Source organism: Dermacentor albipictus, chromosome 4 (assembly GCF_038994185.2).
Source record: "Dermacentor albipictus isolate Rhodes 1998 colony chromosome 4, USDA_Dalb.pri_finalv2, whole genome shotgun sequence".
NCBI lineage: Eukaryota > Metazoa > Arthropoda > Arachnida > Ixodida > Ixodidae > Dermacentor > Dermacentor albipictus.
In genome coordinates, this window is record NC_091824.1 from 162046497 (window position 1) to 162074288 (window position 27792).

General features: G+C 42.9%; 3 protein-coding genes across 3 annotated transcripts; 1 reads left to right on the plus strand and 2 right to left on the minus strand.

Moving 5' to 3' along the window:
- Positions 1 to 1625: 1625 nt before the first annotated feature.
- Positions 1626 to 8360, minus strand: LOC135899979 (isoamyl acetate-hydrolyzing esterase 1 homolog). The gene is made up of 6 exons (XM_065429394.2): positions 7729 to 8360; positions 7552 to 7607; positions 7048 to 7267; positions 4538 to 4625; positions 3492 to 3613; positions 1626 to 1925 (listed from the first exon to the last, which is right to left on the minus strand). Exons 1-6 carry the CDS (start codon positions 7798 to 7800, stop codon positions 1740 to 1742), a joined length of 744 nt encoding a protein of 247 aa, XP_065285466.1. The 5' UTR covers positions 7801 to 8360; the 3' UTR covers positions 1626 to 1739.
- A 96-nt stretch (positions 8361 to 8456) lies between these two features.
- Positions 8457 to 13462, plus strand: ND-MLRQ (NADH dehydrogenase (ubiquinone) MLRQ subunit). Its single transcript, XM_065429395.2, has 4 exons — positions 8457 to 8618; positions 9180 to 9268; positions 12081 to 12138; positions 13316 to 13462. The coding sequence occupies exons 1-4, from the start codon at positions 8577 to 8579 to the stop codon at positions 13370 to 13372; spliced, it is 246 nt and encodes an 81-aa protein (XP_065285467.1). The 5' UTR covers positions 8457 to 8576; the 3' UTR covers positions 13373 to 13462.
- A 4595-nt stretch (positions 13463 to 18057) lies between these two features.
- On the minus strand, positions 18058 to 26338 carry Rrp46 (exosome complex component Rrp46). The gene is made up of 6 exons (XM_065429447.1): positions 26191 to 26338; positions 25979 to 26085; positions 25794 to 25907; positions 25350 to 25471; positions 24202 to 24342; positions 18058 to 18484 (listed from the first exon to the last, which is right to left on the minus strand). The coding sequence occupies exons 2-6, from the start codon at positions 26067 to 26069 to the stop codon at positions 18272 to 18274; spliced, it is 681 nt and encodes a 226-aa protein (XP_065285519.1). The 5' UTR covers positions 26070 to 26085; positions 26191 to 26338; the 3' UTR covers positions 18058 to 18271.
- Between the last annotated feature and the right edge of the window lie 1454 nt (positions 26339 to 27792).

Genomic DNA, 27792 nt, shown 5'->3' on the forward strand with positions numbered 1-27792 from the left:
CTGCTACGTGCAGTTTGTGCGAGTTTCAAGCCAGCAAAACCAGCGTAGTACTATGTGGTAACGAAACTGCTGAAATGCGAAAGCATGGGTGGCACGGAGCCGAGTGAAAACGAAACCTTTCAACCGCCCGCGTCTGTGTCAAGGGTAATTTCAATGTGTTCTTTCTTCTAAAAATGGAATAGAACTGGACAAGTTGCATTTTATTTTGTCTTATAATACAATACAAGGACGTTTTTTGCAATGAGTGGTTCAGTACTAGGGACAGAATTCAACTGAGGAGTGCTATCATCGTCGGGCAAGTACTTGAATGTCCCGAGGGAGTCTCTAATTGTGTCCTGCATCTACCTCAATTTCTCGATTATGGAAGCTCTGTTTGCGATAGTATTGACCCCTTAGAGACTGTTTAGCACTAATCTATCACTATAGCATGCCTTAATATTTGCCTTTAGTGCTCCTTTAGGCTCACTGGCAAATTAAATGTGCACCTAAACAACTAGCTGTGTGCTGTTTTTGCCATAAATGGTCTACAATGTTTGCTGCTTTATCTTGGCACAATAAAATGCTCAGTATAGATAAAACTGAGTAAAAGTGAACATTACAATACCCTTTTTATAGGTTATACAATGCCAGTGAAGTACAAGAGTTGTGTGGTTGAAAAAGCACACTTAATCTTTGACCTGTGCAGCTAGTATATATGCATCAGCCAGTTAATGCATTATTCTCTCTTGTATTGGAAGATCAATTATGGTACATTCTAAATTTATTCAGACAGAACTTGAATAGCCAACACTCCTTTTGTAAGCATTCTGGTTTTTCACAACTTCTCTCATCATATAGGTATTATACAAATACATGCCAGATTTTAAGGCTCTAAAAACAAACCTGACATGTTTCTGCATAGTTTTCTGACAACGAACAACCATGGATTTTCAATTGTGCACAGGTGTGCTACAAAAAAAAAAGGCTGATTCTGTCGGAACTTCTACTCTGGAGTTTTGATCTCAATTCCTTTCTAGCTTTCTAGAATTCATACAGGTATGCAGTCTGGGAATAGATCAAATAAACACTGTTTCGCAGTTGGGCCAGTTCTTAACATGAACACAGTATAATGGCATCAATTCAACGTGTGCAGCCTCTTCAGCCAAACTGGCCTTGCATTATCATTGATAGAACCATTGCTGCTCCTGCCCAGGAGGTGCAGACTCCTTCAACAGTGGTAAATTTGTACAACTAATAAAAATGGTACAGCTGGCTTGCTTACACTGTTGTTGCCTTCAGAGGTTTGTTTTGGCACCTTGCTTGATTAAATAAGGCACACAAACACTTTTGAAGTGCACTGCAGTGGCACAGTCATATGGAGGCTGTAGCCGTTTGCACCATGGCTACAAACGTGGTGGTTGGTTTGAATATTGCGTAATCAACATGAATTATCACCTGTGGGCTTTGATCATGTTTAACTTTTAGCAAACAGCCCCAACACAAACTAAGTGCACAGACAAGACTGACAGGAATATTTTTAACAATACTAACCGAGGCCAATGGCTGTTCCTGCGGTTGTTCAGCAGCTGTACTCTGGACTTGCAGAACTTTCTCGATTTTAGAAAGAACAACTAACTGTTGGAAAATGAGGTAAACAAGTAACATTTTAATGCAAGCAATAATATTTAAAAAAAAAACACATCAAGATGTTGTGCAGAATCTGATGTTCGGTCGCCTAATATAAATGTAAACCACAGGATTCATCTGTCTGGAACCCAGGAAGCTATGCTACTTTCAGGATCTGCAAGGTCAATGCATTTCCAATCAGGAAATATTGCAGGAACAGGACCAACAGCCTGGTCAAGAAAAGGCATCAAACATTTTGCAAGCTTCTGTGAGCCAGGCTTTGACAGGTGCAGGCCATCTAGTAGCAACCTCTGCCAGTTCTGAAAGCAAGAAACGCATTAAAATTTAATATCATGAATCTTTGCTAGTCCTAATGGTAGACAGCACAGACCGACTGACATATAAACAGGTCAAGTTTATTCACTTCTAGAATGTTTGACCTGGAACCAGTTTTGCTTGGTATCCTTTCTCCATGCAGCCAACATAATACCACATAATTCTAGAAACTTATGTTTTTCCAAACGTACCACTGCATGAAAATCAGCATCGATAAACTACCAATAAGTTGTGAAGGTACTCCTTTAAACCTTGGTATAAAATGTACTTGATTAAAAACTTCTAGAAATATTCATAAATTGCAGACCAATGATGCAAGTGGAATATTGTACTCTTTTAAGTTACTCAAAATATTTTTACTGCGTTCTTATTTAGCTAATTAAGACCAACTTGTAAAATTTCAAGTAGTAGAGCACCAAGTTAATTTGTCCGGTATGGTTAGAAACATTTGGTGCAGTTGTTTCCATGAAGTACATGGTTATTTCTTCTGAACTTTAGTGCAAAATACAAGACCAGATTGTGTGCACTCCTCCAATTGCTTGGCTACCATAGCTAGGTTGGATTCCCTTGGAAAAAGTATTATACCGCCTCCCATGTTCTTTCTTTTACATGGGAACACATGAGGGCTACAGCCAGGTCCGCAACCCACGTATGTACACACATTAAACAATGGACTATTTGCAAAAATGATGCTGTGCATGCATGAAAAAGGCCATTTTTCGACTAAGACTAGTAGAACAAAGCATTGTTTCCATTCAACAGCTTCATTTTTACCTCCACTGAACTCCAGCACATTGCAACACTGCAACTATTTGGTCATGGTAAAAGCTATCAAATGGAAAAAATGCACTCCTTCTCAGTGGGGAGAATAGGTGTGGGGAGGCTATGATGACATGAAAATTTTCTGTGTGATTCTTGATAAAGCCATCATGTTCGCATTTCCTCCCTGGGAGAAATGTAGTCGGGACGAAAGTTTTTGGTTGAAAAACAGCCTTGCAGGGCAGCCAACTTAGCAGGTTTGGAAATGGAACTACAACAGCACAAATACACAAGACACAGTAAGGAGACAAGCATGTAGCACTGTGTGTATGTTCCCTAACAGTACATTGCATTTTTGTGCTGTTGTAGTTCCATCTCTGATAACGCCGTACCAACCAGCCAAAGTTGCAACTCTTCTGAAGACTTGCACAACATTGCAAATGGTTCATTTGAATGAACCTCACTTGTGTGGGCTCAAGTAGTTTCCTATTTGAACATTTCATATAATATCGTCTTGTCCCTTCTCATGAAATGAGCATTTCAGGTAAGTTAAGGTGAGAGATTAATAGATGGTTAAGGGAGAAAAAATGCTTCTGTGAAGTAACAGCAAATACACTGCACATTGTAAACTAATATACAAGCAACTAAGGGCGCAAGCAAGCTGTAGCAAGCCAAGGCAGGAAGTTTAGCACTGCTGCTTTTCAGTGTTGTGAAAATTTCACTCTTTTCCTTTGTACTATTTACATAAAACAGCCATACTTTCCGTATTATGGGTTTCAAGAATTACTTACCTCTTCCTGTTGGAACGCGACAAAGATGTTGATGACGGCAATGTGCTGCTCCTCACCGAGTTTGGAAACTGCGTCCACATATCCGGAGATGGTCTCTAGGTTGCGCCTTGCAAGATCCCTGCCTGTGAAAAGACATTTCACATTACACCGCTGGCGTCAAATGTTCACTGTTCATATATGCCATCACTGAGAACTTTGCCAACATATATGCCAACACTGACAAATTTACCACTGTTGAAGGAGTTAGTCTTGTGCACTAAGTGCTTTGGACATGACAACCTTCCCAAATGCATGCTTCAGTTTACTTTCTTCAAACCTTAAGTTACCAGGTGCTGGCCTGGTTGCTCTCTACTGAATTAAAATGCAAATTACTTTACCATAACTACAGTTTGCATGTGTGTTTGCTTTCAAGCAGATTACTAAACAAATCAAAAATGGAACCTAATAGAAGAGGAATAGAAGAAGAATAAAAGATGGTGAAACTTGTGGGAAAACATTCACAAGAAAACCTTTGGCACTTTATCCTACACTATGTTTTTCTATTTTTCAAAATGTCATGCCATTTCACCACTCCATTCAGAACATATTTTGGACTAAAACTGCTCAAATGGAACCTTATGTCATAGCCTACTCTCGCAACAGAGGCAAAACAGCTTTTACTCAGTTATCACTTCAGCTTTCCACTAGTTTTTTGCTGCTTGGTGATGACAAGGCAATTTAAGCGTGGCAGCAGGAATGTGGCAGTGTAAGATGGGTGCCTGCACTTTTAAGATAACTGGTAAATTCATGGCATTCATGGCAAGTTCACTGATTTGGAGGTTTGAGTGCTTTCATTGTGTTGCGGTATTAGTGACTACACATGTTATCAGGATAGCAGCACTTGAAGCAGAAATTTTGTTAAATCTACTTTGAACAGAACTAGCTTGAGGCACGAAAATTTGGATATTTGGAGATAAAATTAGGATGTTTACTAGTGCATCCTTAAATTTGGACAGTCTGAAGACTGCGAACTATGAAAGATAGCTGGTGGTCACCAACTTCCTTACCGGTTTCCTTGCACCAAGCCACCCACTTTTCATCGCAGTATGGAGGAGGCGTCACGAGGATGATTTTGTTCATGGGTACACCACAAACCTGGATGCAAGTTCCAATTGTTTCATTTTCATATACTATCTACTTTCACCAAACTACAAAATACATATTTTCTTATTTTTGGCCACAACATGGCACAAAATCTCACATTTGATTGTGTGCTTGCAAGTGGAAGCAATGTTGGGGCTTTATTCACAGTTGATCACTTTTAGGGATACTTACACTTTTGCATGGTGTATGCCCGGCACAACATCACATTGGAACAATGGCCATTCCAGTTGCTAGTTTAGCCAATCAGAGTGCACAGAAGTATCTTCTAGAAGTATCACTTCAGAATACAGCCTTGTGTTGACTAAAACCATTATCACCTATTCGACCTTCACAGGATGCGTGATATTGGTATGAATTATGCAAAGTTTATTTAGTACAAGTGATTTAACATGGGTGCTTTTGCTACTTTTGGATATGGTCAAGTTAAACAAAAGTCAAATTAATTCATGTCAGACGGACAGAATTTCACTGTACCACACATCCAAGAACAGTTTACCTTCTTTGTTTTTTTTTTCTAAAAGAGATGGCACACATGAATTCCTCTAAATTTGCATACTGGTTTTAATGCACAATGTTTTAACACTTCCGCAGACATCACCTGATGCATATCATATGACCACCTAAGATGCAATATTGGCTGCTCAAAAGAGAACAGGCATGAACCCTCAAAATTAGTGTTTTGTCGAAAGAACCATTCTGATGAGGCCTTCATGAAGCCAGACCAGCCTCACATATAAACATTAACATCTGGCTGATGCTTATCTTATCAACACCTATTATTGAGCTAGTGCATGGTGAATTAATAAAATTATGGCATAAAGGAGACAAGGACCAAAAACACCACACACAAGAAAAGCCCTAGCTTTCAGTTAAGGTTCACAAGGGAGAAAAAAAAAAGATATGCCAAGCTTCATTGCAAGCACATAGTCCAAAGAAGAATTTATATTAAATAACAGGTGCAAAAAAAGGTTGCAACAAGAACCACAGAAGCCACCTTGTTTCTAATTTGACCATTCTGCACTGGAATTTAAACACAAAGACATACTGAGTGGCTGCCAAAAGGCATCAAAGAAATATCTCTTTAATGTAACAGATATCGTGATTCAAGTGCTGAATTTGCAAAAACAAGAAACTATAGGATTAAAAATCTAAGGAAGCTGCTAGACGAAAACATGCCTTGAATGTGATGTTTATGGTTAAATGCAAAGCACTGTAATGTTACACAAACACTTCACAGCACGAACTCAACAGCTAATATCTAATAAACAACCTGCTAGTATACTTGGGGACATGCATGGCATGATTCCCTTCAAGCTGCCTACATTTTACAGTGAAGCTGTTTATGGCTAGGGTTCCGTGAAATTTTCATGCGTGTGAGCAAACCTCTCATGAGCAATCCCTCTTGTAATACAGAGGCTTTATATATATATATATGTATATATATATATATACATATATATATATATATATATATATATATATATAGTCCACATGAATTTATATAAATAAATGTGCATGTGTACCTTTCATCATGATGACCATCAAGCAAGACAATAGACGCGTTCATATCTTTGTTCAAAGTTCTGTGTCATCTCTTTTTTGTGTGCTAAACAGCTTCACTGGTCATCCGCCTCCAAATGGCTCATGATTTTTTTTTTTCTCACGTGTTGAGAGAACAGATTTCTGGCAGTTTACACGGGGCCAAAAACATCAAGTTTATACTGGACTCTGAAGCAATATAAATTTTAAGAATGTTTGAATTTTTGGCTGTTGTTCTTGGTTCTTGTAGTCTTTGTCCTGCTGACACAAGGTGGTTGCTGCGTGTTTTCAATGGCAATACCTTCAAGCCTGCGATTTTGTTCCATGTTTCAAACTGATATTGAATTTTCTTTAGAGATGTTCTTACAAGAAGCTTTTAGTACAGAGTCAGCACTCCCTTGATTACTCTGTTCCCAGCCCTTGCAATTTGCACAATTTGTTATAAGCAAAGCTACACCCTTGTTCACATCCAATTCTTACAGGTCTCATCTTTACGTACCAAAGTGCTTCAGCTCAACACTTCAACTCCTTCTCAACAGAGTTAACGCAGCACCGACCCTTGACTGAAGTGGTTGTTTTGCTTCAACAATATTTTTTCAGCTATTGCCAAGATAAACACTTGCAGTCCCACAAATGCATATGGAAATCATTTTATAGCACCTTAATTGACGTGCATCTCTCAAGCAACACTGCAACACAGGAATAGCTGAGGGGCATTAATGAAGGATATAGACTGTGCCAGTAAAGTGGTAGTGTGCTCCTTTACTCAGGTGAAGGCCAATTGTAATCGAAGTTAATTTCCCAATACTGCGTCGTTAGAGGTACCAGAAGGTCTACCTTGGATTTCTGTTGGTGAGTTCATCAATAAGGCTACCTTGAGATGGTGCAGCATTTCTTCCAGGTTAGAGACGTACTCCTTCAAAGGCACATTGTGCTTCCCAGGGTCTGAAGGTTCGCTACAGTCATTTGAGCCAAGGAATATGACAAATGCGGCCACACTTCCTGCATCCTCTGGACCAAAAATCCTGGGTAGGACATACTTGCACATGCGTGTGTTGTAGCCAGAGAAACCGCGCACCACAACATCGCACCGCCTGTGGAGGAAGTACATTTACATTGTTCAAGATATGCACTGACAACAGCGACAACAGTAATGAAGTAACGCTATACATAAATGATCATGATATAACAATGGTTTATTTCAATAACTGGTTTATTACTGGTATAACTGGTTTACTTCAATAACTTGAAATAAACCAGTAGCTACAGAGAGAGAGAGAGAGATTAAGAGAGATATATATATAGGCTTGTGCGACAGGGGCGCGCCTAACTTTACACGAATGGACTTTATAAATGTATACAATGAACGAGGTGGTACCTTTCAAACGCTTCGGCCACAAGAGACCCCCAGCAACCTTCTTCAGAGAAGGAACGCTGCAGAATAACATCGTGAAAAACAATGAGAAATTAACCTACCCAGAGGCGCGCAGCCAGATTACGTGCACCATGAACAGTGCTCACCCACAGCGCTCACCCATAGAATAAAGTGGCTCACCTGCGTCAGTGAGTCCCCAAATAAAAATATTCGTGGGTAGACAACTTTACGAACGTGGCAATGGGGAGTCATTCTTCCCAAGTGGACAGAATTTTACGTGGCTCCGAAGAGAAAACGTAGCGCTTTAACGCCAGCTGCGTGCTCCGGTTTTTATATGCGACTGTTGTGCATATAAATGATGTGTTGTGGCCCACGGAACTCTCAGCTATTGTGATTACCGCGCTAGCGTTCGCGCAGTTGGTTTCGTTTCAATCAAGGAGATGAAGTGGAAGGAGGCTGTCGACGATATTTAAGTGAACGCTCCTTCAAATGTAAATTATGCGTTGCGCAATGGCTTTTTCGAGTTAGTTAAACAGGTTAAACCTGTTAAACAGGACAAACGGATCTAAGGGATCCCTAAGCTACGTGCAAAAAAAACGCCACATGGGCCGGTCTCGCAAGGCCTCCGAAATGGTGGCTCTTATGCAGTACGCATTATAAGTTCGGAAGCCATACTTTTTGGCGTATTGCGATATCTCTGCTTGTGCTCAGACAGGCAAGAATCGCTATGCATGAGCTCAGATCCGCAAAATGGTATTGTCAACGGCAGCGGTGGTCAAGAGAGTCAAGAGCACGGGTTAAAAGAATATTTATGAACCATTTGGCACTGACATGGCTCTGACCGTGGCTCTGACGGATGCTTTCGCTAGCCTTGGCTTAGACTCGTTCGTTGGCTTTCTTCGAGGCTTTCCGCAGTTGTAGCAGTTACTACACCGCGGTTGTAGTAGCGCAGCGCCTTGTGTTTCGCTCTTTCGCGTTCGCCGACTTACTTTAGAGGGCAGAAAGGTCTTTGTTGCTTATCGTTCACCATGAAGAGTTTTTCAATTCAGGGAATGAAGAGGCACCCGTCTGTAAGTAGAGCAGTTTATTCGTGCCATACAACTGTCTGCGAAGCAGTAGTTTGCACTCCATGTCCTGGCTGTCCTTCGTGGAATTTAACCCTAAAGCTCCCTCGAAACCACTTATAGGACGTAAGCTTTCAAACATACGAAGGTGCAGGTAACTTGGCGGTTGTGGATTAAACTACTGAGCATCCGACTGGTTAACCAAACTTAATGAACATGCACTACGTGCCATACTAAACTCGCCGCAGCATCTTGCACAGCGTGTGCGACGTACGGCTTATAGGATACCGCCTGAAGCCGCAAATAGCACATGCGCAGTAGCTTAACGCAACTTAAAATTCGCTTGTTTACTGGTGTTCAGGTAACTGCGCATATGCTTTATTCTGCATATTCAGTGGAACTTAAAAGTATCGCCCATCCTGCGATTGAAAGGTACCCCACAGGAGCCGGTGCTGTCACTTTGAAGGACGAGCAATTGAAGAATCATTTACAGTTTCATGCATCATAGTTGTGTCCCAGTTTTGCGAGTTGCTGTCAGTGGTGAAGTTTCTCATTGATTGTCTGCAGCTCATTCCACTGGTCGTAATCGTTGGCGTCGGGATGGCGGGAGCAGTTTTCTACACAGCCCGCCTCGCCCTGAGGAACCCGGACGTCAGGTACCGGTATATGACCTTAAGAATAGGCGAGCTTGATTACATTCGTGTGTAAGAGAGCTGGAACAGACTGAGCGCATAATTAAAGGGAGGGTGATGGGCAAAATAATCAATCTGCCTAATATTCTGGCACTCTTTCGGATATTGCAGACGTGTGCATGCAGTAATGTTTCGGTACATGCAGATTGTTTGAGTGAAAGTAGTAAAGTTCCCTTGGAGTTGGTTTCAGTTCCGCCCTGGTGACTCGGAAGAAACAGCTTATTTTGGAGCACTCATAAGTTCACACTTTTGTGGCAGCGAAGCTGAAAATAGGACCAGCACCATCGTGGTGTGCTGTCACTGTTTGCAGTCTTTTCTTCAGAATTTTGAAGGTACTGTTATGCAAAGCCCTATGCAAATTTTCTGCTAGTATGAACATGATTGTAGAGTGTTAAGCCATCCCGTTCAGAAGCCGTTGTATTGTCTGTGGAAAAGTTCGTTTTAAAACATTTCTGGTGTAAAGCACCGTTATAGACATGTAGCCAGAAAATGGACTATAAATTAGTAAATACTTGGCAGACTTGGCAAGACGTCTAGCCAGGAGTGAGCATGCGCTGGCAAGCGTGCACGTAGTCTCACATTAAGTTTCATGTGCTTAAAGTCTAGTTGAGTGTTCAAAACTAATCAAAATTAGTGTAACCTGATGACTACTACACCAATAAGCAGTCTGGCCAATGTTTAGTTCTTACGCCGGCTGCCGTGACCAGACAATAGTCTGCTTGTTCCAGAAGTACATAATTCTTGCTGAAATTCGAAAGCATATCTTTGCTTACTTCAGCCTGTTTATTAAACTGTGTCACTAAATATACACAGTAACAGTAGGAATAGCTGCTGCATATGGGTATATGCATTATGATGAAATATAGCACCTGAAAAAAGTGAGAAGGCATCTGTTGAAAAGAGTGTTTGAGAAAAAGGTGACTGCGCTCTGCTTGCGAGCTCCAAGTGCTGCACATGACTGCAAAATTTGTCTATGTTCACCGTAGCATATGCTATCTGCGTCTTTTTTTTTTAACAAGCTTGAGGGCTGGCTTAGGGCCCCTTCAAATATTTGTTTTGTTAGTGAATGAATTTGCGCAGCCCATGTACGGAATCAGGGTGTAGACGAGCCGTATGTAAAAATACTGAAAGATATCTATTGTGACTCCACAGCCACCGTAGTCCTCCATAAAGAACGCAACAAAATCCCAATAAAGAAAGGCATCAGGCAGGGAGATAGGATCTCTCCAATGCTATTCACAGCGTGTTTACAGGAGGTATTCAGAGACCTAGATTGGGAAGAATTGGGGATAAAAGTTAATGGAGAATACCTTAGTAACTTGCGATTCACTGATGATATTGCCTTGCTTAGTAACTCAGGGGACCAACTGCGATGCATGCTCACTGACCTGGAGAGGCAAAGCCGAAGGGTGGGTCTAAAAATTAATCTGCAGAAAACTAAAGTAATGTATGTTTAACAGTCTTGGAAGAGAACAGCAGTTTACGATAGGTAGTGAGGCACTGGAAGTGGTAAGGGAATACATCTACTTAGGACAGGTAGTGACGGCGGATCCGGATCATGAGACTGAAATAATCGGAAGAATAAGAATGGACTGGGGTGCGTTTGGCAGACATTCTCAGATCATGAACAGCAGGTTGCCATTATCCCTCGAGAGAAAAGTGTATAACAGCTGTGTCTTAACAGTAATCACGTACGGGGCAGAAACCAGGAGGCTTAGGAAAAGGGTTCTACTTAAATTGGGGACGATGCAACGGGCTATGGAAAGAAGTATGATGGGTGTAACGTTAAGGGATAAGAAAAGAGCAGATTGGGTGAGGGAACAAACGTGAGTTAATGACATCTTAGTTGAAATCAAGAAAAAGAAGTGGGCATGGGCAGGACATGTAATCGGGAAGGAAGATAACCCATGGTCATTAAGCGTTACAGACTGGATTCCAAGGGAAGAGAAGCGTAGCAGAGGGCGGCAGAAAGTTAGGTGGGCGGATGAGATTAAGAAGTTTGCAGGGACGACATGGCCACAATTATTACATGACCAGGGTAGTTGGAGAAGTATGGGAGAGGCGTTTGCCCTGCAGTGGGCGTAACCCGGCTGATGATGATGATGTGCAGCTTATCTTGTCTGAAAGGTGCACAGACAGGGGGTACTGACAGACTTCGAATGAAGCCCTGATACCCTTTCTGCCTCAATAATTTCATGTGTAAGGTTATCGCTGCTTCTTCTGACAAAACTAAACTGAGCAAAAAGCGGTTCGCAGTCATGCCAATTGCAATGAAAAAGAAGCCAACCAATGCACACATCTCTCTTGATATTGTTAGTACAGTGTTATATTAGCCAGTCATTTATGCAGCGTCAATTTATGTAGTCATATATGATGCAGAAGTCATGAGCTCACATCATCTGACAAACATAAAGACATGGTTGTTATTTCGTACATTTATAAGCTCTCCCCCAATATAAGGAAGATTACAGTCTGCTTGAAAGTCAGTGGTCTTTTCTGCATCCCCAGAAGTCACACACAGAATCTGTGTAACAAAAAGCACAGAGTTTCTTTGATGGCCTGGGCTAGTAACTTCGTCTATTACATTCCCCTTTCTTGTGGTAAACAATACTTAGGACATTTGGGACGGGACGCTGCATAAATGATGCTTACACATGTGATTATTGAGATAGAAATTATTTTGCAGCATGAATCTTGGAGTTTAGCTGCACTGTTGCACCAGAAAGCTGCTAAGTGTCACTGATCTCCTTAACCTGATAAATTTTTAACTTTGCAGCTGGAACAAGAAGACCAATGCTGAACCGTGGCAGGAGTTCAAGGACAAACAGTACAAGGTATGCAGGAAGACCACTAGCGTAGACAGTTTCAACTGCTGCTAAACTAGAATCTAACCGGTATAAATGGTTATGCTACATAATTGAGGGTACATTGCAGTGTAACGCTATACAGAAAGAATACGTAATTATTGGTTTAGTGTAAATTATGGTGATGAGATTGTCAGTGGCAACATTTTTATTATCAATTTGTGATGACAATCAAGATGCTCATCAAATGGCTATGCCGATCATGTTGGCTTCGATAGTAGACTGTTGCCAGTGAAATATAGTTCTTGTATTGTATCCAATTATAAAGCACATTAAATTGTTGGAAGCAGTCTCATGAGAAAAGCATTCATTAGATAATGATACATAGCGTAGGTTGGGCCTTTCACAGTAGGCATAACAGTGCAGAAATTGTGGTGAAAGCCTTGGCTTTTAAAGGGGCCTTGAGCCACTTTTTATCTAAGTGGAGAAGGGCATTTGAAGTGAAAGGCAGTTTCAGAAATACTTTGCCGCAAGAAGTACTTCAATGCGTTCAGCAGAAACGGAGTTGTTGGCTATCAAACATGGCCTCCGCTGTGCTCCTGTTTCTTATTCAATGCCTTGCACTGTGAAGGCTATGGCAGACTGGGGCGTGCCCACAATGCGTGCGACACAATGCGTGGGGCGTGCAACATAAAAGGCTCCGCCTTTTGAATGTCGCCGTGGTGCGCAGTTCAAGTTTCATTTTGTATGTTAACATAGATGCCATGATTTCCTATTTTGGTGCCTACGACGTGCTAAACGTTAGCCAAACGCGGTTGTCTCATGGCGGCACCCTGCGGCGGTGGTGTCTACGCTACGCAGTGGAGTGCAGATACCAATAGCACTTGCGTATGGGAATCCGCTTTATTACGATCTAAGTCAGGCTTCTGTTGAAAAGAATGCGAGAGAAAGGTGACTTTGTGCTCCGCACACCGCTTATGGCAGCAAAACTTTGCTGAGATGTTCACAGCAGTATACGCTACTCCCAGACTGTTATTTCACCAAGCCCGAGGGGTGGTTTAGAGCCCCTTTAACAATTACTATCTCGCGTCTTGAGGGACAGGAATTGTGTATAATGCAAGATAAGTTGTTTCTGAGTGTCAGTGTTGCTTTCATTTTTGTCATGTGTATTGTATGCGATTACATGTCCTGGTATTTGCTTTGCCAGTTCTGGACCTCTCAAGACTACAGCACCTTGCCAAAGAGCGAGCGGCCCGAATTCTAAGCTGATCCCTTCAATATTCACCCTTGTATAGGTTGGTTTTGCAATAGGCTGACATAAGGCACGAATAAAGAGTGCTTTTGTGGCAAACCATTTGTAGCACAGTGTCTCTTATTTTGACAGCCATAATTTTACATACATGCACTTTTCCCTTCCGGAGGATTTGTAATTAAGAGGAAAACTACCTGTTTGTTAGATGGCCACTGATCTGCCTGACAAGCATGCTTCTAAGTAAAGAGGAGGAAACAGGAGACATGTCCCTCCTAGCAAACTTTGAGGCTGAAATCTGCAGTTGGCACCCTGCAGTGAAGTTTGTCTGTACATGTCACGCCACCTAGCAGCGGCGGTGAGCACCCACAGGTAGGCCCTCACTGTCATTTCACCATTGACCGTGGTGCTCAGGCCTGCCTGAAAGCCTGCTTTTCGAATTTTCCAATGAATTCACCGCGGCCTCTTGGCAGCTCCTTCGGGAGAAGTGTGAACAAAAAGAACAAAAGCAGATACTGCTGCGTTAAGGATTGTCAAAACCACAAAGGGGGTGTCGGCATCAAATTGTACCGCTTCCCTTCAAAACCGGAGAAAACAACCCGGCGGCTGAAGTGGATCGTTGCGTTTCCTGTCGGTCTTGCTAATTTATGTTAAACGAACTAAGACATAAATACAAAAACAAGCAAGAAAAAAAGAACCAGCAGCGGCATCTGTAAAAACACACGAAGCGTCAACTGCATAACAACGTGTGAACTGATTCCCGCTGTTATAATCAGTTTAGGTAGTTGTTTAGCTCGTCTTGCTCTAAAACAGATGCACAGTGGCTGTTACGTGTCAACTCTAGCTTCTTAAGCGCTCCGTGATGGGGCTCTGTGCACGCTGTGCTTCTTGCTGCGCCAAGATCGAGGCTCGAATGCTGGAACCGAGCTCATTCATGCCGATGTTTTCTCGCACTTAGAACAACAGAACTAAGCTTGGAGTACATTGCAGCACACTTCGAGTATCTGAAAATTGGCATTTCACTCGCGCACGCTAGTGTATAGTATTTGTTTACTCTTCACATTGTTTAATCTCAGCTGATTGCTCTCTATGATGCTTCAGCGGTAATGCCCTCTCACATTCGAGCTCGAACGACAATACCAGAATATGCTTGAGGCACTTTGTCAACAGAGAAAAAAGCACTTACCTGCCAATTTGCCAAAACCTCTACAATTGTGAGGTGCAAGGCACGCTCCAAGTAATGAAGCGACAAATGACAGTTGAAAGACATCCACGGCCGTGTTTGCTCACTTCAGTGGCATAAAATAATGATTTGTTAACTCACTTTGGGTTCTATGTCGTAAGCATGCTTGCTTTGTTGTGAGAAATACTTTGCGACCTGCGGGGGTTGCTTAGTGGCTATGGTGTTGAGCTGCTAAGCATGAGGTAGCAGGATCGAATCCCGGCCACGGCAATCGAATTTCGATGGGGTCGAAATATCAAAACACCCGGGTAATTAGATTTAGGTCCACGTTAAACAACCCCAGGTGGTCCAAATTATTCCGGAGTCCCCCAGCACGGCATGCCTCCTAATCAGATCGTGGTTTTGGCAACTAAAACACCATAATTTAAGCACCTCGCTGTGATGTCCATGCTGTTTACTTTGACACTTTATACATAGTTGTAGTTGTAAATTTGACGTCCTTTCTCAAGTGTCGGTGGTCCAAAATGGGCCTAGATGTTTTCGATTGCCTTAAAACTGCGATTTAGAACGTCCGACAGGTTTCAAACGAGCGGCGCAAAAGCATGCCTCTGTAGCAGTGGTCACCTCAGTGTTTCGCGCAATTGACACAGTGGTGCTGACGGCTGAGTCGATCGCTGCACTGCCTGGCCATTGTAGGGAGCCCATAGCTTGACTTATTAATACATATAATAGGAATATAATAATTTTTGTAGCTACGGTGGCATGGAGCAGAGGTACAACATTGGGTTTCTAATATGAAGGTCGTAAGTTCAGATCGTCCTCCAACACACCACATCTCCAGGCTTGGAGTGGCACCTGACTTTGGCAAAAGAATGCTGAAAGCAATAGTGTGGCTATACTAGTCCACGTGGAACCAAATTAGGAACATCCACTAAGCTTTGACAAGGACACTCCCTCACTAGAACAGGAATTGGCCTCCCTGCTGCAGCGTTTGGCCACTACCTCCCTCATGACTCCTACAATTAACCCATGGCCCTCAGTCTCCAGTGGCTGCAGAGCACTTGAACAAGGCGGCGGCCAGACCTGCAACGCGGCAGAGGGTGCTAAGAATCTCTGGGTACGGACAGGCCGCCACTGAAAACTGAACCTGGCAACGTTTGAACACACGAACACTCTCGAGTGAAGTTAGCTTACGAGGACTCTTTAAGGAATTATCAGCCATTTCATGGGATATTACTGGCCTTAGTGAGATTAGAACTGGGGAAGCTTGTACAGTGCTAATGCCGACGCCCTCTGCTACAGAGGACTTTGAGACAAAGAGAAAATATGGGGTAGGATTCCTAATCCGTAAGAACATAGCGGGCACCATTGACGAATTCTACAGCATTAATGAAAGGGTAGCAGTAGTAGTAATAAAGGTGACTAGGAGGTATAGAATAAAGGTTGAACAAGCCTACGCCCCAACCTCCAGTCATGAGATGAAGCACAGTTTTATGAAGATGTTGAATTAGTGATGAGAGAAGTGTAAACTCTGTATACTGTAGTCATTGGCGACTTCAATGCAAAAGTTGGGAAAAAGCAGGCTGGTGAACAAGCAGTTTGCAACTATGGCATCAATTCTAGGAACACTAGAGGAAAGATGTTGGTAGAATTCGCAAAAAGGAATAAGCTCCGAATAATGAACACCTTGAAGCCACATACAAACATGCTTCGTTATGTTGAGGTTCTAAATACATGGTTTCTATGGACAAGAGCTTATGAAAAGTTAAATACTTCGTTATATTGAAGTTCATTATATCAAGGTTTAACTGTACCTCGCAAGTTTGTCTCCAATCTGCCTCTTGATTCATCTATGCTGATGAACACCTTGACGAGACTTGGCCATCTTCAATGAACAAGCTTTATCGTGTTTAGCGTTCAATGTGAACAGCGAACACATGTGACAAGTGTTGTAAGTCCTGCTAGTTAGCTCCAGGAATCGCTGCTCTTACATGGCTTGTTTCAATGCAGCAGTGGGTGTCAGCACGGCTGATGGCGTCCTTGGAAATGACGACAGATGACATTGTTGACGCCGTGAAGGAGGGAAGGTCTAGGAGGGAGCATGATGTAACAAACTTGAAGCCAGAAATGTCAGCCCCACATGTGATCATGTTGCGGTTTTAGGCTGCCACTGCCAGTCTAGCCATGTTCAGTGCAGGCTCCTCTCAAAGATAATTTGTATGACTGCCGCGCTCACATGTAGCAAAGACGAGGATAAATGCGTATGTTGCAATATAGACGACTCAAGTCACATGAACATATTGGGAGAAATTATGCACAGAGCGATTGTCAATGCACCCAAACAAGTGCATGTCGATTAAAATATACCAAAAACCAAGTAAACACTGATGGGCTGAGTCAGCAAAGCGCAGGGTCATTTGTTGGGCCGACTTTTTGAGGGAGGAAAGATGAAGATGCTGCCTTCAAAGAAAGTTGGCTTGCGATGGTTGGCTGCATGACGTAATGCACCCTCCTTGTTTATTTCCTTCCTCCATGGTTGAAGTCATGAAGGAGGTGAACAAGGACGAAGGCAGCAGTGACGAGTGCCTGCAGACGAACCAAGAATCTTGACAAGATAGGCAATAGTGACATTTGACACTGTGCAGCTGTACTTTGCAGAGTGTGCTGTAAACCTTGGTGTCGTAAGGTTGGCTGCAGCTGCACATTCCATTGGACAAAGTAAACGGAAAAAAATCGCCGACTTGTATAAGCATACCATGAATTCATGATAAAGAATGGTTTTCTTCTGCTAACCGTGCCTAGCCTGCTCTGGGTAGTGGTACAGTGCTAAAAGAGTGATCTATTTAACAAAGAAATTCAGAGAACTGAAGCGCTTTGTCATAAAGGCATCTGACTCTTGTATCTATGAGAAGTAGATGCATCACGATACCTTGGCTCGCACCATTTGTATGGCTTCCACATTTTGGTGCAGCCAGAAGATGCGCTGTAATATTTTGTGAGCACTGTCATTACTCTTAGCCTTATTGCTTCACAATGTCGGAAAATTTAGCTACGTCGTGATGTCGCAAGAATGTTGATGTGACATCTGGAATCTTGAGACCAATGTTAGTGTAAAATTAAAATATACCATGCATTTTCCTAACTTCGTACTTGTTAAGTGTGATCCTTTTATGCACAAGGAGCATGTGGTATTGTGGTTTCTACAACTTTGGAAATTTGTGTCGCTACTCCTTTAAAGCAGAACTGTTGACTGGGCAGTCATGTATAATATAGTTATTTAGGCAACCAAAGAAGCACGTTCCTGTTCAGAATTGGTACCTGTATAAAATCGGCAGTTTTTTTCCAACTGCTGCAAGTACGTGTGTCAACCATAATTGCCATTTCTTGTGGACGCGAAGAATGCTTGCATGATGCAAGTGCCTCTTGCGCAAGGCACATGTGCTTACACTGCATAGAGAAAAAGCCTGTTGAAACGTGGTGCATGTGCTCGGTGGAAAAAAAAAAGTAACACAACATATTGTGATACTGATTTGGTGTGGTGCCTTGCACCTTTATTTTCTTAATATTTAGCTGCATCAATCCTTACCATCTCATTCAGCAGAGGTGATCTTGCGTCACTTGATGTGTGAGTGCAGAAGAGAGCACAGCTTTCTGCAACAGAGATGTCTGAGCTGGAGGCACCTCTTTGCACGAAGTGACTACAAGAAGGTCTGAAGGCAGGCCGTGGCACTTCAATCGGCATCGCTGCCACCATCTGTTGGGAATGACTGGCAGTAGCGTTTCTGCAGTGCCTCCTGGTAGAAGGCAAAGATGTCGCCTGCTGCTGCTTGGCACAGAGCCAGGCACCTCTGGAACTCCTCCTTGGAAAACTGGCCGCTGGTGTAGGTCGAGACCAGTTTGGACTCTTGGCTCTCGAACGAGAATGTGCACACTGCCCTCGCTTCCTGTGCAAAGAAGAATGCAACAAAACCATATTTTGCTGATATTTTACAGCTTTACAGAATTGCAATCAAATTTCTGGCAAAGCTGTCGGTGCTCCATTACTCCAAATCCCCTAGGACACCAGACTCAGGCAAACAATGAAATTTGTGATTTCCCACCATGCAATTCCTATACTACTGTAACTACATACATGTCCTTGCATCACCCTGGTCACTTCCTCGTATTCCGTCCAATTTTCAGCCTGCTCCAATGTTTGGTTCCACAGATAGGTGCAGACACATTGAAATGTAGCACTTCTGAAATTTATGTTGCCATTTCTGGGCAGTTCAAGTCGCAATAACAAGAGAGATGCCTTTTCTACATTCAAATACATGGTCACTTACTAAGAACATTGTTTCTGTAGGTAGCATCCTTTCTGTCTCTCTGTCTCTCTTTATCATTATCTACGTAACTTGTGTGTTAAAGAGGATGAAGTCATGACTGTGCATTAAAAATGATGTTCCCAAGAGAGAATTCTGTAGGATTTGTGGAACTACTATAATTAGAGAAAGAAGCATCTTTTCTTATATGTGCATAAGAATATGTTATGTTCCGCTGGTTCATAGCGTATGAGCTACAACTATGCAATTTCTGGCATAACTGATAAAAAGAAAAAGTATTGTGCAAATTTCTTTCTAATTCCATACACGGGGCCCTAGCATTGCACAGAGGCAAGACTCTGTAGTGAGTAGTGTGATAACTGGCCTTTGACTACTTGAAAGACAGCAGCTAATTTCAGCCTGCAAGGTGGGGGGAAAAAGGCAAACAGACCATCAGTTTAAGAAGCCTGTAGTATACACTTATGTGAAAAGCAAAGCCCAGACTCCACTGGGGTAAACTTCTCACCAGCTGCAGGTTCAAGAAACTCCTGCAATATTTAAAGAGGTATCTTGAATGGAAAGTTTTACAGGGTGTCTACCAACCGGGAAAACCGGGAATTCTCAGGGATTTTGAGTAGTCTGGAAACATTCGGGGAAAACTCAAGGAATTTGTGTCTCTATCAGGGAAAATTAGCTGTCATTTTATTGAAAGGGTCAAAAGTCGTGGTAAAGCTGGCTCGAGTAACAGACAGGAATCACAATGAATCGTCTTTGACGTCCTATCGTGGGCTGGAGGTCTTGCCAGTGTACAGTCAACGACCGACTTTCCGGATTACCAATAATTTAGACGGCTTCGTGGCACCACCATGTACCCCATAGAGCAGGCACGTACCCAGGATTTTTCTTTTTTTTTTAGGGGGTGGGGGGGGGGGCCCAACAAAAGGTAACTTTTCTATGCAAATGAGGGGGGGGACACCTTTACTAGTACAAATGTGAATAATGCCTGCCATTTACCATAAAGACGCGAAACCTGCAAAACAAATGAAAAAAGGTGTGTCTCACAGGTAGTACGCCTGTGAGATGCACCTCTTCTTTACTTGTCAAACAAGCAACCACATCGAATGGACTCGCGCAGGAATGAAGCGCAGGAAGAACACTTCCGAGAACAAGCAAATAAACGAAAGTGCAAAATAAAGATTTCTATCATCACCATCAGCCTATTTTATGTCCACTGCAGGATGAAGGCCTCTCCTTATAGTAGATTTCTGTAGTAGCATACAACTTAAAAAAACAGCAGTTGGCAACCAAGGCACACGGACCGCGTAGGGTTGTGTTACTCCGCCTGCCAATCACATAAGCAAACAAAATCGTCATCATGCGGCCTTTTCAAAATGGCATCGTACTTGATACTTCCAGGGCGTCTGGTGTTCTTGAAGAGTCTTTTCATCAACGGAAGCAATGAGGTGTGCAACAGACATGGACAAAGCATATGGAGTCTGAACATTTCACTCTTCAAAAGTCTACCCGCCATGGTTGCTTAGTGGCTATGGTGTTGGGCTACTGAGCACGAGGTCACGGGATCGAATCCTGGCCACAGCAGCCGCATTTTGATGGGGACAAAATGCGAAAACACCCGTCTACTTAGATTTAGGTGCACGTTAAAGAACCCCAGGTGGTCCAAATATCTGGAGTCCCCCACTATGGCGTGCCTCATTAGCAGATCGTGGTTTTGGCACATAAAACTCCATAATTGATTAAATCTTCAGAAGTCTGCAGTACAGTTCATTTCACTGCTGAGCCCGTTTTACTCCTGAAATTTCACTGCCAACTGAAGTGAAACTTGACATTAAATAGTTGCAGTGAAGCAATAATTTTATTTCATTGAAGAATTAGGCAATGAAGAATTAGGCTTTCGCCATTCCACTATAATAGGCAAGGGAAAACATAAAATTACTGGCTAATAATTTTATTTTTGTGGTTACCGCCTTATTTGGGTAACAGGAAAGGTTTTAATGACAAATTATTTGCAGCCTCGCGGAGGAACAGTGGCTGGAAGTTATGAGGGTGTGCGTGGGGCTTCACTGCAGACTTAAGTTGTATGTGACTTTATAGTGGTGTCTTTTTATTAGCTCTGGAAGAATTATAGAGAAATATATATATAGGGAACAATCACAGTTCTTTTGGATCCCTCATTTACTGCTCTACCAAGTGAAGTGCCAAAACTGACTCGTATAGTTATTTGGGGAGTTGCGTAATTATTCGTGGCCGCTAGTCCCATACAACCGCGTAGGGCGCAGCACGCTGCAGTTCTAGACGTACTGCGCCCACCACGGAAGGTTAGAAAAACACCTACATAAGCACAGCAGAGGAGTGCCTACGTCAGGCACTTCTGACTGATACTGTAGAAGACTCATAACTGTAGAAGTGTAATTCAAGATATACAGAATTGTTCTCCACTTCCGGCAGCGTTTTCTCTACTTCCTTTTTAATTAAAGAGGTGTTGATCCATAAATATTTTCAGAAACAATAGTTAAATTTGTTAATTTTCGCTTTTCCTTCCTGTTTGGCTGTTGCCTTGGCTTAATTTCTCAACTTCTTGCGACTCTTGTTTCCAGTTGCCACTTTCACACAAAAAGTGCTGTAGAATTAGGGAAAAACCAGACAAGGTAACGGGTGACAGTCGTATTTCTTATGGGTTTAGGGTTATTGCAGGGTTTGATGTTGGACTCTGTTTCGCATTATTTTAATTTGCACTTTATTTAACCCATATCGCGGGTATATGGTTCCGACGATCTGCGAGCGTCATGGTGAGCAGCCATTCAAGGTAATAATGAAGCAAAAGGAAAAAGAAACTCAACTGGCACTTTCTCCGGCTGCAACTGGTTCTTCAAGTATACATACCAGCTGACTACAAACCGAATCCCTTTCCTGGCCCCTGGATTAGTCTAAACAAAGAAGGTTGAACTAACAAAGCAACATCCATGTGGGTGACCGTTCAATAGATGACGACAACTGAACGCATCTTGAGTTAATCACGCGGGCATCGAATCGATGAGAAAACTGGCCTTCACACCCCACGAGATGCCGATAAATACCGTCATTCAGAAGGAGTGAAAAAGGCAGCAAAATGTTGACCACCGAATAGCTGTCAAGTCTCAACATTGATTTGGCGGCACTTTAGGATTGTGTATAAGTAAGGATTGGTGGCGTGGGTGGGGAGGGGAGGGGGTATGTCGCTTAATTTCGGGGGGGGGGGGGGGCGGGCTGGGCGCCCCCGAGCGCCCCCCTGGGTACATGTTTGCCATAGAGTCAATGTATCAGAACGTCTGAAATTTCGGATGCAAAAACTCTTCGCCGTCCGATTTTGCAGACGTTTTGCCGTGACCGCAGGTCCGAAACAGCATTAATCAAAGCTACCACTGCTGCCATTTTGATTACTTCCCCGCCTCAAACCGCCGATCTCGCACGCAGATCTACTGGCAGCTGTATCCACCATTGCGGCAATGCTAGGCCTAGCTGCTTCGACGTTCGCTAATGATGCTTCTTGCCATTGGGTACCGTGTTTTTTATTGAAAGAATTCGCTGCGGTCAGCAATGGCACAGACTCCGCCTTTGCGGTTCTCGCGATTGGCTTAGAAGCTTGGAAAGCAAGGTGCGTTGCATAATGCCGGTTCCTGAAAGTCAGCTTCGCCTCCGCACACAAATGTTACTTGGTGAAGCATACGCAAAAGTATTGCAGTGAAGCATAACAAGCGTGGGAAGGGGCTATTGCCGCGGGGCACATTATTTATTCCTTAATTATACACGCGCGCACCCGGTATTTCCTGTCACAGTACGAGCACCGATATGCCTAATACGTGTACCGACAGGCCTTCAGAGCATTTTTGAATGTGCCTGCGGCGGTTTGAGCCCTTAGGGGCAGTAAATTACATGCATTTATTTTTTTTTTCCAACCGGCCGATTTTTCGAACGTTTTCGCGGCCCCTAAGGAGTTCGAAAACTCAAAAGTGGACTGTGCAACTGACCAAGAAGATGCTTCAAATGGTCCGTGGGGTGAACGAGTGGCGGAAGGAGTACAAGAACAGAGAGGACCTACGCATTGAGGAATGAACAGGAAACGAAGCATGCTTCCGGCGTTTTGAAGGAGCTTAAGCTCAAAAAACAAAGTGTTGGCTGAAGCCGAGATGCAAGTGTCCCTCATCCAAACTAAAATAACCTCCTTAAAGCAGTGAAACACAAGACTGAGGCGTCGTGCTCGGGCTGAGAGTATGTCTGGACAGTTGAGGTTGTCTTATGAGCTGTTGAAAGAGAATCTGAATTGTGACAAAGTTCGGGCCTCATACCACTGAGCTTGCTATCAGTTGATAGAAATAGCTCGTATTTGAAATTATTTGCTTTTGTATGCGTCTCCTTTTTTATTTGTATTTGAGAATGTATGACTCGATTTGCAATTTTTTTCTAAGACATTTTATTTGCTGTTCATATTACTAAGTTCTCCCTTCTATTCACTTTTTGAATAACATAAACACTACTCCTTAGTATTAAAATCGGATTAAGTCATTTTTTTATTTTTTCACATGCTTACTAGAGAGTGACAGCATCAGGCGATACGGTTTCAGCTCGTTTTGACATAAAACATAGTTCTGCATCACTCAGGGAATATGGCAAAGGCACTGAGGAAAAACCTGGAAAACTCAGGGAATTTGGAAATGTCAACTTGGTAGACACCCTGTTTTATCGGTTTCCTAGATTTTAGGTGCTGTTTGCAGTGAAAAGAAAGTCTGATGGTGGGGTAAAAAAAATGAAAAAAAAATCATGACCTAAATCACAGGCAAACTCGATTGTTACTCAGCGGAATTCGAAACACAATGATCATCTCCAGACAAGCATCACACTTCTGAAAAATAAGAGCTCAGAGTTCTGGATGCTAGTTACATGCCTGAAGCGCACCTTTGAAGTGACTATTGTTTGTATACAAGCTCTTGGCGTTAGCCACATGCATACCATTACAAGTGTTATTTTTCGAGTTGCCTTTCTTTAGCATGGCGCATTCTTGGTTGCATGCCACTTTGCATTGAACCACTGCTCAACTAATTTACTAATGAAGATTAGCTTAGTATTCCTCTTTACTGTCCGTTTAATGTTGAAGGGCTTTTTGCCAATTCTGTAATGGGCTGGTTGCCACATCTGTAAAATAGTATTTTAGTGTATCTCGGCACAGGATAACGGCCACATGCATCGCAGTGACCTGCACACACAGGTGAGTATGCATTCATTTTTACTATTTGTTGTTGCCATGTGTATTCTCTGACATTATATCATGTGACAGCTGTCATTGGAAACCACAAGGACAAGCTTACCTGCTCCTGCTGCCTGTCGGGGTCCAGTACAATAATCCCCGTGTTGGTGATTGCTGCTGTCACTGCTGCTATGTGGCACTTCATGCTGACTGCGGCATCGATGGCTGCTAGGCAGGCAGCATTTATTGCACAGGCCAGCACCTGTTTAGGAGTTAAGTTAAGGGAAAGCCACAGAGTGGGCAAAGCATATTTGAGACACCCTGGTGTGCCACAAAGGCATTGCAACAGGAATGGGAGGAATCCTGGCTCGTTTGGCATTTAAGGGTTCATAGCAGTTGTGGAAAACAATTCAATCATTTCTGAAGGCTTACAAGGCTCTGACTTCACAAAGATAAAGCAACAGCATGTTTTGCAAACTTGAAAAATTATTAAATTACCAGGCTTAAATTGCCGGAACTGTATAGAAGGTTACAAAGGATGTCGTAGTGAAGGGCTCTGGATTAAGTTTGACCACCTGGGGTTATTTAATGTGTACCCAATGTATTGCAACAATACATGAAAGTTTTCGCATTCCACCCCATCACAATTTGGCCACTGCAGCCAGGCATCGAATCTGTGACATTGTGCTCAGCATCGCAATGCCACAGACATTGAGGTATTGCGATGCATTGAAGCTTGAAATGAAAACACTGTTTTCAATAGCAAGAGAACTCTCGTTGCTACATGTAAGTGGGAGAAGTGTATGAAAAGCGCTTGGTGAATGAACCATTGCCAACCACCACAAGGCTGCTAAACTGTAAGCATGTGCACAAGGTTTCTTTTGCACCAAGTTCATGAAGAGATGTCCATTTGGCGAATGAACTGCTTTGGTTGACTAAGTGGAAAGTGCTTTGGTCAAACAAGCACACATGGCCTTTACTCTTGATTTTAGGTTTTATTTGTAGGTTGCGAAATCAAGGAAGTATTTTCATGGCGTCCATGGCCTTCAAGCTTCTGCTTGCAATGGTACAGTGCAAGAGTTCTGAGTCGAATAAAAAATGGATCGATTAAACTGTGCTGCTGGTCAGATGACTCAACCAATGATTCAAAGGAAAATAAAGCAAGTGCTTCGAAACATAACAGTATCGTTCCATTTTCACCCTACTGCGGGCATTTCTCTAGGCCCCTCCAATTAAGGGGGGAAAGAAATCCACAGAGCAAAAGGATACACCACCGTTGTTGTGAAATTCTTGACATGTTAATGATATGCAGGAGCGCGGATGTAGGGCTGTCAACATAGCAGTCTCCAGCGTGCTTCGAATAACCTTTTCAGACATGCGATCTGAGCAACCTGGAACGATCAGCAACAGTTAATATAAGCGACCGCGTAGTAGAACACCACGGATTGACTTAGCGGCATGCTGATTCATTTAATTATTAAAGGTAAAAAAAAAGAAAACTGTGCTACAAAACGGGACAATACGTGAAGGAGCACACCGACACTGATACTACAAAAAAAAAAAAAACAGCAATCATAAGCGATTATTCCTTCACGAGATACCAAACTAGTGATTGTTTTATCTATCATAATTGGAAGCATGACCATGAACAGAAAACAGCGACATTTCAAAACAACCACGAAATAGTCAAAGTCAACAACACATGTTACTCACTTTGCTGTCCCGCTTTAGATCGGAAAAATACTTCTACTGTGGCCTTCTCAGGGTGCTCGCGCATTTGTTTTACTTCAACTGGCCCGTAGACACCAGCTTGAACGACAGTATCTCCTGCCAAATCCAAGAAGAAAAAATAAGAAATTTCATAAATGCGGCATTCCACTACAGGCACCAGGGCATACCTTGCGCCAATATTGCTGAACCATCGGGACGCGATAGGTTCGAAAACTTCGCGGCCAATTTGCGAAGGCGTCCCGTGTTAGTTGCTTCCATTACTGACGAATCCGTTCTGCGAGTAAGAGAATGAGAACTTGAAGTAATTTCACGGTGTGCGACAGTCATCATAGAATATGATCACAGCTTATGTGCAGCACAGTGATGTTAAACAACTCACAATAGCGAGAATCAGAGAATGCGTTGAGACCCTCCTTTATACCGGCTGTCGATTGTGGGAGCCGCCATCTTGTTAACATAAGGATGGATGGATGTTATGAGCGTCCCCTTTGGAACGGGGCGGTGGGTTGCGCCACCAAGCTCTTGCTACTGGTTAGATCGAAGATGGGAAGATCGAAGCCTCCTGGCGGAGGAAAGCAAAATCAAAATTAGTGCTTCCTATAACAAATCGTGGTTAGAACGTGGTTAGACACATATAATTAGACCATAGAGTTTCTCACTATAATGTAGCGAGAAACTCTATGGTTAGACAGAACTAGAGTCTACTAGACAATGGTCGAGTAGGGAATGCGGCGCTGTCCTGCTGAGGCGTCGCGTGTGGAAAAATTTTGCGCGAGGACGCTGCGAGCGAACTGTATTGGGGCGGAGACTCGCTTCGCGGCGTGTTCAACGTAATTTCGCTACGGGCGCTGAGACCGATTGCCCACGTACGCTCTTATAATAGTGCTTTATTTCCACTGAAAATTTCTATTGACACGTGTTTGCTACGTATACATATTTGAAGTGTGGGTTATACAACATGACGTCGTCAATTTTGCTGTTGTACTGTCGTTGTCAAGTGCGTCGTCTGCTAGCGAGCGCGCGTTCGTTGCGCGGACGCTGGTGGACGTCCAGTTTTTCTCGCAAAAAGTCCGCAGTAAAATTTTTTTATGGTTTTACTTGCTTTTGTGCGCCCGCGACTTTTGTCGGCCGGTATCAATTGTAGTTCTAGCCAGATAAACTGCTATTTTTAACAATGATCAAGGAAAACAATATATAGTGAAATAAACGAGGTTTATTAAGTGCGTGGCGCGAAGAGATGCAGATGACCAACGCATCTAGGTAAATCTAAGGCTACATATATACATATATCCACGACCTGTATGTAAAAGATAAATTATCAAATATTTTAACTGCACTGATTGAAAAAGTGAGAACTCCTGACTGGAACAAGCGTATGTATTTTAAAAGGTGCACCATCCCTACGTGAACCAATCGACTTTCAGAGAAAAGGAATGAAGGCAATTATTGGACGTTAATATGAACAACAGTGTTAGTGACAAGATATTGCCTACGTATTCAGACTGAATCGGGGAAACGGAAGTTTTTACCAAAGTAATCTCCGGGGTTTGTTTGGCGATCTCTTTCAGCATGCCAGCAGGTGAAATGAAGTAGAAACATATAGTCTAATCGAATGACATTTACCATTGAGATTGCATTCGACTTCAGAATTCACTATAAAAATTATTGAATAGCCGCTTGCGTTTGAATGTAACGAATAACAGCACTTATGGACCTTGGATCCCTGAAACCGCGTTTCGTTGGCGGAAGTGGACACGCGACGCCCAACGGAATGACGAAGCAAATTTGGCGGACTGCCGGCATGAAGCGCTAGGCCAACGCCGCAGATAGCAAAGAGATAACGCAAGCTGCTCGCGGGCTGGACCGGCGGTGACCTAGCAAACGTGACGAAAGGCAAGGGGGTGGTGACACCGGCGACACAGACGTTCTTTTTGCAGCCAGACTCGGTTTAAAAGAGCCTGCCAAGGGGAACTAATTTTTC

Bases quoted from the DNA above. Each gene is read 5' to 3' on its own strand.
- LOC135899979 (XM_065429394.2), bottom strand. From the start codon at position 7,800: ATGACTCCCCATTGCCACGTTCGTAAAGTTGTCTACCCACGAATATTT. The intron at 3,614-4,537 runs GTAAGGAAGTTG...GTCTTTTCACAG, and splicing joins GGCTTGGTGCAAGGAAACCG to GCAGGGATCTTGCAAGGCGC. The intron at 1,926-3,491 runs GTAAGTAATTCT...TCTTGCTTTCAG, and splicing joins TCGCGTTCCAACAGGAAGAG to AACTGGCAGAGGTTGCTACT.
- ND-MLRQ (XM_065429395.2), top strand. From the start codon at position 8,577: ATGAAGAGTTTTTCAATTCAGGGAATGAAGAGGCACCCGTCT. The intron at 8,619-9,179 runs GTAAGTAGAGCA...GATTGTCTGCAG, and splicing joins GAATGAAGAGGCACCCGTCT to CTCATTCCACTGGTCGTAAT. The intron at 9,269-12,080 runs GTACCGGTATAT...TTAACTTTGCAG, and splicing joins CTGAGGAACCCGGACGTCAG to CTGGAACAAGAAGACCAATG.
- Rrp46 (XM_065429447.1), bottom strand. From the start codon at position 26,069: ATGGAAGCAACTAACACGGGACGCCTTCGCAAATTGGCCGCGAAGTTT. The intron at 25,908-25,978 runs GTATGCCCTGGT...TGGATTTGGCAG, and splicing joins TTCAGCAATATTGGCGCAAG to GAGATACTGTCGTTCAAGCT. The intron at 18,485-24,201 runs GTAAGCTTGTCC...TTCTTTGCACAG, and splicing joins CCGACAGGCAGCAGGAGCAG to GAAGCGAGGGCAGTGTGCAC.